General features: G+C 35.9%; 1 protein-coding gene across 4 annotated transcripts in view; it reads right to left on the bottom strand.

Annotated features, from left to right (window-relative positions):
• The window catches only part of AIMP1 (aminoacyl tRNA synthetase complex interacting multifunctional protein 1), a 38,442-nt gene that overhangs the window by 15,373 nt on the left and 5,412 nt on the right, over positions 1-17,657 (bottom strand). For 3 of the 4 annotated variants that reach the window (XM_032685734.1, XM_032685735.1, XM_032685737.1), the window contains exons 2-4: positions 4,943-5,076; positions 4,169-4,282; positions 1,764-1,922 (exon numbers count right to left, since the gene is read on the bottom strand). In XM_032685734.1, coding sequence (XP_032541625.1) covers positions 1,764-1,922; positions 4,169-4,282; positions 4,943-5,076 — 407 coding nt within the window. Of the gene's footprint in view, positions 1-1,763; positions 1,923-4,168; positions 4,283-4,942; positions 5,077-16,000; positions 16,139-17,657 lie in introns of those variants that run through there. The other variant, XM_032685736.1, reaches the window with a different exon arrangement.

The following is a 17,657-nucleotide window of genomic DNA, read 5'->3' on the forward strand; positions in this document are numbered from 1 at the left end:
GGAGGACCATCAGGGTGCAAAGATCCACCCGCAGCCCACGGAAAAGCCCATGCTGGAGCAGGTGGATATCTGAAGAAGGCTGTGACCCCATGGGAGGACCAAGATGGAGTAGGGTCCTGCTGGGGACCTGCAGTCCATGGAGAAAGGAGCCCATGCTGGAGCAGGACTCATGGGGGACCCACGTCGGTACAGCTCATTCATGAAGCACTGCGCTCCATGGAGAAGTGACCCACGGGACAGCAGTATCGTGAAGAACCGAGGGATGGACTCATGTTGGAGACGTCCATCAAGGACTGTCTCCTGTGGGAGGGATCCCATGAGAGCAGGGGAAGGACTCCTCTCCCTGAGCAGCAGTAGAAACAACAACTGACCACAACACCCTTCCCCTTGCACCGCTGGGGGGGAGGAGGGAGAACATGGAACGAAGCAGGGGTGGGGGGAAGGTGTTTTTAAGATTATTTTACTTCTCACTCTTTTGCTCTGACATAGTTAGTAATAAATTCAATTAATATCCCCACTTTGAGTCTGTTTTGCCCATAATGGTGATCAGTAAGTGACCTCTCTCAGCTCTTAACTCATGAATCCTTAGCTGTCTTTTTTTTCTCTCCTCTGTTGAGTTTCAGAGGAGAGGGAGAGGCTTTAGTGGGTACCTGGCATTCAGCCACGGTCAAACCACTACAAGAGCATATATATACAGATACATTGAAAACATCCATTTTAAAACCACAGGCTAAGGAGAAAAATGCACTCCTCTGGCCAGTGTTGGAGTCAGTACAGAATCAATACCCAGAGAAGTTGTACAGATGAGGTTTGCAAGAAATGGAACAAAGAATATGAGTATAACCAGAGAAGAAACAGATGAGATAGGTGACAGAAAGCAAAGGGATTTGACATATTACATCACTTCATCAATTTCAAGACTAAAAAATGAATTTTACATATTGGTTACTTCAATTGTTAAATACTATACCTACAACAGACGCTTAACTCCACAGAAATAGCCTGTTCAGGGCTACTATTTAATGTTCATGCTGTATTTCACCTTTTTCGAAATACACTCACTGGAAGGAAAATGTCAAATAGATTGCTTTCCATATTTAAGTCACTGTATTTCTCATCATATATAAGGAAGTTTTATTTTTCATTACCAATTGAATACTTGTAGCCACTGAATAGTTGAGGAAAACAGTTAATTGTCTGATATGACGTGGCCTCTGCTTTTATATTTACAGCTCTGTGGAATATTGTGTCTGTGGAATATTATGTGTCAAAGGCTGCAGTACATCAAAAAATATAAACCAGCTTATAACAGCCTATGAACAGCTCACCAGAAAAACAAGAGGTTCAACGCACTATCAGCATAATACCCAAATTCTGAAAAGCTGTACAAATCTATTCATAGCAAATCAAAAATAATTTGCATAGAGAACGATTGTAAAACATGAGTTTAAGATACGAGATGCACTTGCACAAAAGTACTGTCCAACAGACATGCCTTGTTTTTTGTTGTTGCTGATTTTTTTTAAATAAGGAACTTCAGTCACATTAAACAACATTTGGTATGTATTCCATTTAAGGGAGAATCTGTAGCTTATGTAGCAGCCCTCATTAGCTTCAAGTACTTTCAAGATTTAAGAGCTAGCACATGACTTTTCCTACTGTAGCTGTATGAAAGGGTTTTTTTCTGTGCCCAAAATGATGCAAAAGCACTTGTATAAGTTAAATACCTTAGCTGTCTATCACAGATAAGAAAAGTGAAGTACCTTTTTTTTCTACTTTTTCTTTCTTTTTCTTTTCTTCATCTTCACCTTTAATTTGATCTTTGGAACCAGAAGATGATACAACTGCTGTAGGTTGTGGAACATCATTTGAAAATGAAGCTGTAGAAATGGTTGTACTAGGAGGAACTGCAATCTGCTTTACTAAAATTAAAAAACCATGGAAGTTAGGAGGAGTACCAGAACTTCGAACACCAACATTTTTAAGCTTCCAATATAAATAAAAAAGCAGAGAGAACTGAAAATTTTACTTAAAATACCTAAACCACAACTGCTGAGTAGTGAAGCACATTACAAAACTTGTTTCAGAACTCAATCTATATATGATTATTATGATCAGTCAAGAACAAACATTTGACTACACATTTTTTAAATGGGAAAAAGTGCTAAACATAAGAAAACATGTAAGCAAAGACCACTTCTTTTTGCAGTTTATTTCAACATCTAGTTATCTTTGCTACCAATGTCCTATTTCCCATTTGTGTTTGTCTAGTTTCAGTTTATAGCTACTAGCTCTTGTCATACTGGAGACTATTCCATAAATGAGTTATGCATAAAATCACTTTTATGTTGTATTCAGATCATTCCTCAACTCTTTTTTCTGATTAACTTCAGAAACTGAGCCTGAATAATCACATTCTAAGAAACTACCTGCAGCCCTTTCCTAAATTCTCACTTCCCTTTCCTAAATTCTCCATATGACCTTCATAGTTCTTTTTAAACTGATGATATAGAATTCTGGACATCACCTCACTATCAGTCTTACAGATGAAAGTGTAAGAATCACCTCTCTTCTACAGTCTGCTCTTCAAGAATCTCACTAAGGCTTTTTAAGTAATGATTGTGCTGGGTAAGCATCATTTGTGCACTAGACAGTATCATCAAGGCTCCCTTTCCCAAGAAAGCATAGATTACATGATCTTTTGAAGTTCCTTTCAACTCAGGCTGTTCTATGATTAATGACTGCTTGGCAAATTCTTCTAGTGTCAATATTATACAGTTCTCCATTCCACATATATGTTTCTTTTTGCATTTCAGACACTAACTTTCCTGAAGAACTGCACTTTGTTGATGCTTGCTCTCTTCAACACTAACGTGATTTGCACAAATTATATTCTTACAAACAACTTTCTAAAACCATTTGAGTATGAGATTTGTTGTACCAACAACCACTTGCTTGCTAGTTGGGAAAAGTCTCTGTTTCTCAGATTTTCAGAAAAATATCTCATGATATTTTTGATGTACTGTGACCATTTAATTTCTGTGCTCAACTACTTAGTACTTCCAAGGTAACATATATCTATTTACCTCAAAAGAAAATATTTGAATTTAGGCCTACTACCACTTAAATAAATTGGCTAAATAAAAGAAGATGAATATCAAGCTAAGTATTAATTTCCTTTCCCATCTTGAATCAATACACCTTAAGGTCTCCCTGAAGCACAACAGAAATATCCTATACCTGTCAAGAACTGCTGCAGACTAACAGACAACAGAGAAATATAAACTAATGGTTTGGTTTAGTACATGAAAGGGCTCTATTGGTCCCCAACAGAGAAAAAGAATTCTCTGTATTTACAACATGTTAATCTTTTTGAAGACTGAATGTGTTGTTTTTACCAGTAAAACATTCAGTACAGTTGAATGCTAGCATCCAGCTACATTGGATACTATCTCAAACAATTTACAATACTGACAGCCTGGGTAAAAATAGCAATAGCTGTTGAGGGCAAAAGAGACTTTTTTGGAAATAATTTTAAAGACAACACAGTGGATCTGAAACATTTCAGTTTTGGGGTTTTCTCTTTTCTTTTTTAATATGAAGTATATACGATGGTGCAAGCTGAACAGAACTACACAGAGGAGTGTAAAGAAAGAGAAAGCCCAATGGAAGGCTGGTGTTACTAAAGCATGGAATCATACATTCAAAACACATTGTTTCTAATTTTACATTACCACAGTTTTTTTAATAAAAATATCTGTACTTTGCATTGTGGCTTGATTTTCCATAGTGATTTTGCAGTCATGCTAGATTAAATACTCATAGTATCAAGCAGTGTTAGACATTCAGTAATTTCTAAGGTATCAAAAGGAGTCACTGTCATCAGTCAGATTCAGGGCTTATTATGAAAGGGACTGAACAAAAAAATACAAAGAACTAGTTCCATGTCTGATAAAATTTGGTGTATGTACCTGTTAGACTTGTAGCTTATTAAAATGTTGGAATTAAGTAACTTGTCATAGGCATGGAACATAGGAAAATCCAGAATTTGTGACTAATGCCATAGAGTCACAGAGAAAGATAAAAGTCAAGTAGAATTAAGATAGTTTTGATCACATTTTCTGCTAACTACACCTATGTTGTACGAGAATAGGACATTTTTCCCCACCTCCATTTCGGATTTCTGCCTGAATCAGCTCCTGTTTCAGCCCTTCAATTTCTTTCTTCAGCTTAGCATTTTCTACACGGAGCTTTTTCTCTTCGCGGAGAGATGCCTGCAAGACTAGAGTTGGCACATTAAAAATGACTGTTTAAAGAAAAGTGAAACATGGTGAGCCAAATAGCAAAAAAGGGGTTTGTCATCAGAAACACTTTGGAATCCTCTTCTTTGTTGTTGAAATAGCCACTTTTACAATACTTATGTTATCAAATTGCCTCTCAATAGACTATTTCCTCAGTACCCTAAATAGAATCACAAGAAAAAACTCCAAGAAACCTATTAGAAAAACCTTGAAGATGTTTGTAATACAGCATACCTTAATTCACTGATACAATTAAATACAAAATATCATAGCTGAAGGTATGATACTCTTGAGAGAATCCTATAGTTGTGAAAAAGCAGTAACACATTCAGGATACTGCATAGTCTCATAGTCTTCCAACTCCCTTTCTCCCTTCAAGTGGAGTCATGTCCTACCAAATTTCCATCATCTGTTTGTGCCATTAATCCTTCCTTATCCATACCTTTTATATTTCAGAATAAGCAGCTTCAGAAAACCCCCCACATATCGCAAGACAGTGGAGCTTCTATCACAAGGTTTATCTTGGAGAACTTGAAACACACTTAAAAGGCTGACAGCACCAATGTTCTCATTTTCTGCTATGAGCATTTACTGTTAACCACCTGGTTAATAGGTTTATCATAAGAAAGGTAATTCCTTACTAGCTTTTTCCTTGAGCAGAGCAACTTGTTGCTTGAGGTACTCAATGACTTGATCAGCCTCTGCACCCTTCTGCTCCAGTCTGTTCAGCACTGCATTGTTGGCTGCCATCTTTACCAAAAAACGGGCTAAAAACCTAGACAAACAAGAGACAGTCTAAAATTAATGACTTCTTAATGCAATAACACTACCATCTCTTACCACGTGAAGCAGTTCTCAAATCAGTGGCTGAATAAGAAAATTCACTAAGCGAACAAGCTGGGCTCCCACTCCTAATGCAAAGCCCAAAGAAAAGCAACGTTAATAGACTCAGATGTTTGACAGTTGCTTTCAAGTATTTTGGAAGAAAAACTATTTTTCCTCCCAGGTGCAGAAAACATGTTCTTCCTTCACAAAACAGAAAAAAAGAATAAACCTACCTTCTCTGAAAAAAGGGTCTGAATATATTTAGGGGGGAAAAAAGGAAATAAAAGGGAAAAGATTGGACAGGAGAACACTGTATCATGGTTTTAGTTGAAAAAAATATACTAATAATATATTTATTCCGCATATACTGAATATTTCATACATTGTGGTTGTGCACATATTAACAATTTATTGTTGATTTACTTTTAAGCAGAATTCATGAGTGTTTTTACATATCTCAGATTAAGACAACTTCTATTGCAGGTTTACACCTTCAGAGTTATTTTAGCAGCAATTTTGATTGCCTGATTTTGTATCTACTGAAATGTAAGGGCCAGCACACAAGTAAAAGAGAAGCAGGGAACACAAAGCCCAGCAAGGGCAAAAGCACAAATAAATGCTGCCTAACCTTCTTTTAGGATATTCACCTTTTACTGGGTTTCTCTAATGCTTCAGAAACTAGCTATGCCTTGTGTACTGCCTTTATTTCTTGAAAGCTACCAAATCCGGCCTATTTTCCTTCTGGGCAACATTTGTGTTTAAACGAAAACTCAAATAGTAGCAACAGAATGATGAAATACAGTTACAGCCACAGTGCTTTTACCCTCCCACTCAGTATCTACATGAAGAAAGAATTTGTACTAACAGCTGCCTCATCTGTAAATCAAGAAAACTGATTACAGGTGGGAAGAAAAGATCTGCACGAGCAATGGTGATTTAATTCTTCTGAGGCAATTTAATTCCTATGAATTTGCCCACCAACTGCAACAAAGGGAAGAATTGGTAAGAAAATGGCAATCCAGATGCATGCATTGGCTCCTCAACTTTATCAAAGTCCAAAAATGCCTTTTCTCATATCAAATTGGCAGAAAACTTCCCATTTTATTCCAAGATTATTCTAACACTATGATCTAAATCTGGTTTTAACGTACAAATATTCTCTGTTGGGATTTGCAACAAACCTCATGCTGAAGGCTAAACAGACTCAGAAATACCAGAGGTGAACAGATACAATCACACTCATGCCAATGTCAACATATTGCCTTTGGTGCATTCTAAGTATAAAATGTATGTTGATATCTGATCTTATATTATAAATAACTCTCCACAGCTACATATCTAAAAAAAAAAAAAAAAAAACAAACAAAAAAGCAAAACCCAACCCAACAGAAAACAAACTAGAGTTATTCAGGAAGAGTGTAATTAAAATTTCCCAAAGTAAAACTGGCAAAGCCAGAGAGAGGCACAATAATCAGATGATGCATGGGGCATCTCACTCTTGTAAATGTGCCATCTTACTCTTGCAAACGTGATGCATGAACCAACATCCTGCCTTCTTTTCAATGTAATACAATCAAAGCCTGTTTTACACACACTGTCTCACTTAAAGATTTAAGAGTATTACTGCTGTCACACCTTCCAGTCATCCACAACAGATTTTTCTTTTAAAAGAAAGAAACTCTCATGGAGTAAATAGCAGGAAAATCATCTCTCAGGATTTTTATATTCAAATTAATCTCTGCTAACAAGAAAATAATTTTGTTTTCATGGGCAGATTGAAAATAGAGTTTTAAAAAGGAACACAGTGATTCCAATAAGTTACTAATTTCGATGTCAAATGGAAACAGACACAAAACTATTATGGCACAACACAGCACAGTACAAAGCCTGGGATATTACTGTCTGCATACCAGTAAGATTTCTTGCAAGCTACAAATTCTCTCCCGGGAACACAATACTAACAGTGGAAACTTTGCCAATGACAACAAAAATGTTACTAAAACTTCAAAGTGAATAGAACTGGTACATTTTATAGATTTTAGCCAAGTTGGCTAATGAACTGAAGATCTGGAAATTAAGTTACATGATTACAATGAGTAGACATTTTCCCACTTGTCAAATAAATTTCTGTAAAGCCAGTATTGTAAAAATAACACAAAGAAATAGGTATTTCCGACAATAATATAAAAAGGCAACAGGCTGAAGTGAACTGCTGTACAAGCACAGGAACCCATACAGCAAAGTCATAAAACTGTACCTAAAAAGGACACAAAAAAAAAGAAAAAAAAAGACCCACCCTTTATTATAGAACACAAAACACTTTAAAAATATTAGAACTGCAATAATCAAAGGCTGCAGTCAATTTTTTCATTTTCTTTTAATATTTCCCCTATTTCCTTTGCCCTATATTACCTTGATACTCTCCCACTTCACACACAAAAAAAATCCTCAACCAACCAACTCTTACTGGTTGATACACAAACTGAAAATTGGAAAGAAAATAAGAAATAATATAGCTCAAAAACCAGCCTCATATCTCATCACAGATCATTCTGACCTGTTTTGCAGAAAATGTCCCAAAGGCCAACTGAAAGTAAAGTCACTTCATGCAATTGTGCCTAACTAGCTGCTTTCCCTTCAAACAAAAAATAGCCTTGAAAAACAAGTAAGGAGTAGCTACATTCACACCTTCTTCAAAGGAGAACCTCCTGAAGTTATCTGGTTGCTTGGCTAAGGGAAACTTTTATCTCAGACCTCTGAGGACCACTGTGTCACCTGCAAGACACTCAGAACTGCTCCAAAAACCACTTGCTCCACTCAGTGGAACTCAATCTTCAAATGAAAGACACAAGTCCTGCAGTTACTCATTAGGTTACATATCAACACATAAAGGCTGTTTATTTTCTCATCATTCTACTTGCTGATTAAGAAAGTTGCCTATCTTTTTTAAACAGAAAGCACTGCCTCCTATGGTCTTCTAAGTAGCTGCAATACCCTCACAGGAGAAAAGAGGCATTATTCTACTTTGCTGCTCTAAAACAAGTAGTGTGGAAGTGCCCCCAAAGTGGCACACTCTCTATAACAAATTAAGACTTCACATATAGTACAAATTACTCCAAAATTTTAACATGTTTTACAAATATCGGTTCATCAACATTGGCCTCAACCTTAGAATGCATCCAGATCAAAAAGTGAACACACAAAGGATGCTAAAAACATAAACCTTGTTGTAGCTTCCTCATCAATATTAATATTCTGTTTTTAAAAGCAAGAAAAAGCCTAACCTCCCATAAAATTAATGGCAAAATTTAAAACTTACAACTCTAAAAATTAGTTTTGGAATCTATTCACAGTCTGAACATGGAACTAATTACTTTTCACTATTGGAAAAGCAATCATTAAATGAAAAAGAAAAAAAAAAACACATAAAAAACTCCTCAAACCCAGAAATTGGAAGCCAATTGATTCCCCAAACCTAAAATAATTAGCTCTGAGCATTCCTTTTTCCAGCTGGAGCCATCATTGCTCTTCCCTCTGTGCTAGCTATGGAGGAATCAACTATTCCTATGGCAAAGCCAATCCAACTCATCTTTACCAAAGAGGAGAAAATAGTCACAAAATGGCCCAGGTGGCATTCTCCTGTGAGGTGTGTGTCTCTGCCACGTTCATGAATGGCTACCAACAAAGACCTAAGATTTATTTTCTCACTACAGGAGAAAATAAAAGTCCGCAAAAAGACATGTTTGCTTTTCAATTGAGATGATCTGTTCAAATTAAAAGTTTGTAATTATGAAGCAAAACCAGTGGCTTATTCTAAAAGTTATTGATAATATAAAGGTAATTTCTCCAATGCTAACTAAAGTCCAGTAATCTAAGGTAGAGAAAAAACATTTAACGGTAATTCCTCTTCCTAAGCTTTTGGTCTTAAGTCTCAAGCAGATCTGAAATTAAACTCTTTTTCTTCCTCCATGTGGCCAACTTGTACAGCAAAGTACCAACGATCACTTTGTTTCTTCAAGAACTGTGTTCAAACACTTCTATCTGAGCATCTTTTTCGAGTATGGTCATTTCTGGCAGACAATCTTACAAAACCCCATAAATATAACAGAATGTGTCAGCTGTTTGCCAGATTCTTCTTTCTCTGCTTTGCACTTCTGTGAACTGTCAGGATACAGTGAATCAGATTTGAGAATCTCACATCACACCTTTTTAATCTGCAAAGTAAGGAACAGTAGTTAGCAGATCAGAACAGAAGAAAACAGATTGGAACTACGTTTTTTTTTGGCTAAGCCAAAGAATTAGTGCATCTAGGCTATTGTTTTAACTTGTCCCATCTTCTCCTGCCTCAGAGAACTGAGATTCATGCTTTAAAAATCAATTCTCTCTTAAAGGTTTCTCCTGACTTCTGACAAAGTATTCTAGACCTGATGCTGTCAATATCTTTGGATAAGATTTAGAGTATCCAATTTGATGATTTCACATTTTTGGTAGAAAAACTTAAGGTCTAGTTTTCAAAACTATGAAACTTTAAACTATATTTAAACAAAAACCAAATCAAACAAAACATAGGAGAGCTACAACTGATTAGTTTTGAGATCAAGTCTTAGTTTTGACTTGACCATCTCCCTGCTTCACTCTGACTAAAGCAAAGAAGATCAGCAGCAGTTCTCAATTCATCATTAAGGAGGCAGTGGCCTAAAGCAGTTACAAATTTGCAATAATATTTCTTTTGTTAGGATACTCTGGAAATCAGGTATATTCAGTAAGTTTCATGCACTTAAACCTATCACTACTACAAAAGATTGGGTATTTCACTGGTTTTATACCTGTTATACGTTGTAAAACGCAATCATGGCTTTTACACCCAAATGTTCCTTTTCAGGAAATGTGATTCTAAAAGATTAAGTGTTTCTAGGCTTCAACAGACAGAGAAGAATCAGATTTACTTATCAGAAATGCAGATTTACCAGTTTTATCTGTGGAAAAATATAATTCACAAAATAAATAAAGTAAAATATGAAGCTATTCACAAACAGGTTTAAAAAATGTGCCTTTTAAACTTGTATATTATAAGGCTAAGGTATCAATAACAAGCAATATGATGCTGAGAAAGAAAACAGAGGTATCTTAGGCATTAGATACTTTTGCATTATTTGAGATTACTCAGTCACGATCAAAACCATAGTTTCCTCGTTATAATATAGCAAAAAAAAGATATACTGCACCCCACTACACTTAAATATAATTTCAAGCATATTGAAGAGACATGCACATATCAGTTAAGATTTAACTACCAGTTCATCTGTCTTTCAGAATTAAGTATATTGTTAGCTCTGTAAGGGAAGAATGTAGGTTTCCTGAATCTCCCATTGTCAAAGTTTACACACTTGAAAATATAATTTAAGGTCTTAAGCAAATATGTGTAAGTGTTCAAAATGCAGATGCTCACCTAGGTCCTTCTCCAAGCACAGCAAAGGATTGTATCAAAACATTAGCAAAATGTTTTTGGCAGAACAATGGCAAGCATTTGAAAAGCAACAGCACAGGAAAAAAAAGCTGAAACCATACAACAAAGAAACAAACAAAAAAATTCCCCCCTTCACCGAAACAAAAACAACCCCTCCAAAAATAAAAAAACAAACAAAAAAGGTAAAAAAAAAAAAAAAACAAACCAACAAATATAACAAAAAACAACAACTGGGTTGTTGTTGGTTTTTTTTTTTTCAAAATTTGAGCAATATTGATGGATTGCAGTATAAAAAGTCAAAATCTAGAAATCATTTTCAAATGAATCATCATGGAACCTGATTTTGAACTCTCGGTACTAGACCAGTGATCCCCTATCAGGTACTAAAAATTTGGGCACTATAAAAGATCAAACAAAATTTTAACTACTACCCTTGTATTTTTCTAAGGAAAGAATGCCTTTTATATTATGAGCAAAATGAAATTACAGCCTAAAATGTAAGAGGGTGTTGTAAAGTATGGCAATACAGCTTTAGAGACTCACAACTGCAGAGGGACATCAGGACTCTTATCTTCCTTTCTCTCCAAATGTGATTGCAATAACTGGGACTTTAAACAGTTGAACAGCTTGATTCTTTTTATCTTTTAGTTCTTAAAAATAATTTATCAAGTATTCATAATCTATAAGCTTCTGTGCAGAAGGTATTGAAAGTAATTTGCCAAGCAACAAATTAGTAGACAAACTTGTACATTTCTGCCATATGTTGTTTCAACTCACATCTTTGGCAATGAGAGAGCCAGAATAATCGCTTTGCAGACTTTCAAACAACCAAAGTGTCTAACACAGTTCATCCAAGTAGCAATGTCAGCTCTATGGAATGATTTGCTAGCTCTGGAGACTACAGTCCAACCCTTCTGGCTGCCAGATAAATCAGGCTCAATCCCAGCTGCAGACAGGTCTTTTAGTAGTCCTAAGAGCCTACCCCTCTCTATTTTAAAGGGCTGTAAATAGTAAAAACACACAAAACTGAACTTTTTCATATTGAAAAACACTTCAGCATGAAAGAGATTTTTTAAACATGTGATGGAACATCACACAACAAAAGGCCCCTCTACTGGTACCAATTTTGAGGCTACAGAAGTTATTAAGTAATGACTATTTTTAAACACGAAGACAAGTCTGCCTCGAAAGTGAACGATGTACCAAAGTTACAAGCAAGTCACAGCATTAACGAGACAGACAAAAATCAAATCTATGAGTAGCAATACATGAGGAAGTAAGCCAAGCACACACTAAGGCAAATAAGGTAGAAGCATGAAACTTTTACTTTAAAAGTGACTTGCATTAAAAGGAATGTCTTTGATTTGTATGGTAGAGATCATCAAAAACACAAGTCAGAAGTAAAAAATTATTTTAGTACTTTGTTCTATTTGCATTTTAAGACGTTAGTAGATGCCACAGCATATTAATTAACTGCATCGTATCTTAACACACTACAACTGCAATAATCAAAAGGTTAAGAGTACTTGCAGCTTCATTCACATCCCTGATGTAAACTTGTGCTAAATGTCTATTCAGGGAGAAGTTTCTACTAATGCTTTCCTCAGTCCAATTCTGAATCAACTTTGTACTCTTTCCCACCTCTAAACACTCCAAGGACTAAACAAAGCAGAGACATGACTACCCTTAAGGAGTTCTGTCCAGGTTAAGGCAGCAGTCAAGCATTTGGATGTGGTCTGTAACAAAATTTACACCTTAATTTATTAATCTGAGAAGTCTGCCCAGTAATTCAATAGACATGATGGTTCACAACATGGCTCAAGAAAAGCAACTTCTATGTGCTGCTCAACTCAAGTCTCAACAGGTTACACACCCAGTACATCTGCCAGGTCCCCTGGAAGTTCCGTAGAGATTCATCTGGTCGTGCTTTGTAGTACAGTCTGCAATTTAAGTAGTAGCTCATATGCCAAAAGAGTCGGACAGCCTGATATATTTTTTCAGTAGTGTGTATCTTTTGAATCCCACTCCATTAATATTTTAATAATACTATCAAAATCTTATGGTAAATGATCACCACGTACACAAGGAATTCTCACATAAATCCCATGATGAAAAAGATGCAACACCCACAATGTGCTGCCTCATTTCTTTGATCTTAATTACTGATTTCCAAACCTAAAATACATCACAATTCTTTGGAACAGAAAGCTTACATCAAAAACTGACAGGGTTTTTTGTGGTGTTTTTTGTTGTTGTTTTTCTTTTGTTTTGTTGGGGTTTTTTATAAATTTAAAAGCTTAAATTTCCAAACCACAGTGTATCCAGTTGTTACCACCGTACATATATACGTGTGTATATACAAATATAAACATATAAATACACATTAAAAAGTATCTGCTACTCATGTCTCAAAGTATCCTCATAAAACTTCCTTGAAAGGTGATGGACTTTACAATTACAGACACACACATATGCCTATAAATTCAGAAATTTAAGAGGACTCAGCTGCATCTGGACAAACCTGCAAGGTCAGCACATGCCACAGGAACTCGAAGAATCTGTGCTGTGGTTCGTCCTCTAGGGTTTTACTGGGGAGTGGAAGCTTTAGATTACTGTTGTAACTACAGAGTAAACTACTCATAAATCAGACAGAAGAATCAGAACTGCACTGAAATCTACCTGCTGCTGCCAAGTAGAGTAGTTTCTTAAGCACTTTATTGATTTCTGCAACTTTATCCTAAGTAAAGTGAACATTAACACTACCTCGTTAATTTAGAACAAGTACAGCAGTTATAAAAAGGTAAAGAAAGTAAGAAATGTTTACACCCTCCCCCTTAAGACAGCTCTCAGTTAGGAACAAAAATATATTTTAAAAGTATCTCTCAAAATCTGGTATTTTTCTTTTGGGTCTGTCAGAGTAGTAAGGATAATAAGCCTTGTCAAAAACCTAGCTGCTAAAAAGACACTTTAAAAATATCTTCTCCTCAGAAATTTGAAGAGTTTGGGAATAAGAATACCATTAAGTAATGTATTTTATATCAGCCATAGTCTGTAAAATAATGGTGTTAATTAGGTAGGTCACAGGAACGTTGATCCCCCCATTCAATTTCAACTCATAATACTCTTAATGTCTGAAACCTGTCTACTGGTTATCTAACACAGTCTAACTGTGTTAAAAAAGAATCTTGAAATTTACTCCTTTTCCATTAATATCAGCTTTTTTACATATAAAAGTTGTATCTTGCGGAAAAGTCAGAGGAAAACGGGATTTAGCCACTCAGCTAAAGCAAGTGCTAAGGTTAAAAATAACCATTATTTATTCACAAAAGCATTCAGCAGACATCATGCAGATGTACTGTGAAAAAAATCAGTGTTCTCTAACTTCAGACACATTAACAACTGCTGGTATTTACTGAAGCAGAAACTTTAGGTATTCTTTATAAGGGCCAAATAAAATCTGAAGAAAAAACTGAGGACGTGCATGTTTGTGTGCCCATGTGTCTGTGAGTAATCAACGCAAGAACAATGGCAAACACCTCTTAATTGCGAGCAACAAAGTGGTCAAAGTTTTAAGGGGAAAAGCAGTCCTTGCCCAACTTTGAGCCTGCAGTTGCAATCTTCTATAAAGACACTAATCAACCCTAAGCAGAGAAAATTATTTATTCAGTTGTGGAGTGAAAAGTCTAAATGTAGTTTTATATATTCATATATATATATAAAAACAGTGGGCTGACAACAACAAACCACATGTCAGCAGTATCTTCCACTGCATATTCCTGACATCAGCCTCAAAACACAGGTCTTTCCTTTTATCACATAAAGAGTGAAGAGACTTAAAATTCCTAGCAGGCATCTCATCGACTTAGAAAAAAATCTCCAGATACAGCTATTTTTAACTATCTACCCTTTTGGACTAATATTTTAACTTCTGTGGTAGAAATATACTAGTATTTTTCCCTTTTGGAGACAAAACAAAGGAACTCTGAAGAAAAGTTTTCAATAGATTTACATTTCTGCAGAAGAAGGAGGAAAACAAGCAACTTCTGAAGCAAAAAATCTACAGCAACTACCTGTCAATCATTTCTACATAAAGAGTACAAAGTAACAATTTGACAGATACTTGAAAACAAAATGCCCCCTTTCCTTCCCCTCAATCCAAAGGGTTATACTAAAACAGTTATTTTAGATCTTCTACTGATTTGAAACAAAACGAATTTTGAAAGAAAGATATCTTTTGCATGAAAAAAACCCACCCCTTTTTCCTGTACAGCAAATGCTGCTTATATTTAACACATATTTTTCTTTTAGAAACGAGAAACAATTAACAGAGAACAACTGATCAGATTTTATATGCTTATTTTACCCCATGCAAACAAAAGGCTTTTGACTATTGCAGTTATTCCAGCTGACACACGGAAATGACCTTCCCAAACAAAAAAGAGTCATCTTGAAAAGTCTTTTTCCTCAAGTTGTTTTCTATATTCTAAACTAAAAGGGAATATCAAGAGGATTTTCTGGTTACGTTATAGCATCTCTTGCAAAACTGTAGCTGTTACAGGACAATGCCCTTGCTTTCTTCTTCCCTCTGTTAATTTAACATTACACAGTTATCAATAACTTCTCACAAAAATTTCACTGGTACTGAAAAGAACACCACTGTAACTAAATATCTGCCTTTATGAGCACTTGGTAACCCAATTTCAAAATAAGTATACTCAGCAGCCCATTGGGCAGTCCAGCACAGCACTGTTAGAGTTAATAGTATGTTAGTCTAGGTAAACTTCTGGACCATATCTTCTATAAATATTTAAGCACTGCTTGAGAGAAAGCACGGTAATATTGTATCTTTTAACAGTACTAAAAAAAAAAAGCAAGCAGTTATGTAATTGCATTTCAGAGCCTTCTTTGTAGTTTTATGTAGTGAGAAGCTTTTGAGGTTCACAGCTTTTAAACCTTCTAGGAGGAAAATGATTTCCCCGCTTTTAATAGATCTGTGTAGAGGGGAAAAAAAATTACAGAAACAAACTCCCTGTGCACTCATCTTGGATGTTGAGAGGGCTGATGTCAGCTATTAAGACTGATAGTCTCTGACAGAAGAATCCTCCAAGTAGCTTTTGGGGAATAGTCATTTTTCATCTATGGATTCAAACTATGGAAACAAAAGAAGCTTTAAGACAAGTTGAGCTAAACTCTAATTTTGCTGTGTTATGAATTATTTTATTAAAAATCCAATCCTTTTCAAACAATTATTTTCAATTAGAATATCTTGGTTTAACATCTTCAAAAAGTGCTACCTTGAAGGTAAGTTTTCAGTAAAATGCAAAGGGAAAAAAAAAAAAAGATCTGTGCCCAGTTCTAATCATGAGCATTATTTTATAGATGGTCATGTGGATGTGAAATTACTTACCCACTGTGATGCAGCAGGGGAACTGAACCCCTAAGAAAAGATTAATTTCCCTAGTGTCACATCCTAGCTGGCAACAGCGACTTCCTTAGAGTGTCACTGTTACCAATTACTAGAGCCCTTCACACAGAAAGTTTCAAACCTCACAGTAGGACCAGGACAGATGCGAACTCAGGCCCTTCACTCCAGAGCAGCTGTGACTAAGCCAAACGCAGCATCTCCCATAGGCCATGCGTGAGCCCGTGTGCTCCTAGGGGAATAGCAGTCCCCAGCTGCCCCAGACAAATGAGCTGCTGAAATGATCTGTTCACTTATCTTCAGAGTCTGAAACAAGATGCCACTACAAAGCTGTATATTAAACTGTAATTGAGAAACACACTGGGACAGAAACCAGATCCAATGGCCATGGATCATTTCCGAGAGAGGGTCCTGAAGTCAGAGACTAATCTTTAAACTATTAGTTCGTATTCAGTAGAAGTTATGTTGGGAAAGCTCCTGATGAGAAGAAAATGGAAATAAAAGTGTTCCATAATAGATAGTTTTATGCCAAAAGATTGAGCCAAATGACCTCAAGAAAAGATTTCCTAACTTGAGGTAATTTTTGATGATGTTTCAGGAATTAAATTTTCTTCTAATCCAGCATAGAATCTGTCAGTTCTTCAGAATTCTGAGGAAAGAACGAATTCTACATGAATTGTGTTTAACAGATGATGATTATATACAGTATATATTGCTTTCTAATATGAATGGTAGTTTAATCTTTCCTCTCTATAGTTTTAGAAGTCAAGGAACAGTTTCTAGGCTGTTAATTAATATAAAGCGGAATAAGAATTTAAGGATTAAGGGTGGTGAGATACTGGAACAGGTTGCCCAGAGAAGCTGTGGATGCCCCATTCCTGGAAGTGTTCAAGGCCAAATCAGATGGGGCTTTGAGCAACCTGGTCAAGTGGAAGGTGTCCTGCCTGCAGGGTGGTTGGAACCAGACGGTCTTTAAGGTCCCTTCCAACCCATTCTGCAATTCCATAATTGTACACAAAATTATGGAGCGTAACAAAAATTGCAAAAGTTAGGTAAGCAGAGGGTCTCTCTTTTCTGGAATTTCTCTCTGAAAACATAAACGGTAAAGAAGAATTTATCCAATTCTCATTTCAGTAAGGTATCAAAGTAATTTTCTTTAGAAACAGCAAGTGTCAACAAGTGATTACAATTGCTCTCATACATGCTCCCTGATGCATTTAATCATCAAAATGGATCAATTTCAGATTACCATAACTCCAAGTTACTGTAACCTTAGAGAAACCTTATCTTTCATCTTGGTTGGCAGAGATGATTTCCTCACTTATGCCTTTAAAAGTAATTCATACCTGTATTAATGTTCACACTCTGTATGGACAATAAAAAGGTTTTGGACAAATGTTCCCTCCTCAGATTCTGTAGACAGAACAGGTGACCTACCCTTACCAGAAGGCCACTAACCGACCAACAATATTCTGACAAAACACATTTAAACAAAACAAATCACAAACACGCAAGTGAACAACTGAAAGATGCTCTGCTCCAAGATTTCAAAAAATTACAATCTCAAAACATTTGGAGCAGTCACGCTACCCAAGCAAACTAGCACATTTTTATTATGCTCAAAAACCACTTTCCCTTGTTC

This window comes from Chiroxiphia lanceolata, chromosome 4 (genome assembly GCF_009829145.1).
Source record: "Chiroxiphia lanceolata isolate bChiLan1 chromosome 4, bChiLan1.pri, whole genome shotgun sequence".
Lineage (NCBI taxonomy): Eukaryota > Metazoa > Chordata > Aves > Passeriformes > Pipridae > Chiroxiphia > Chiroxiphia lanceolata.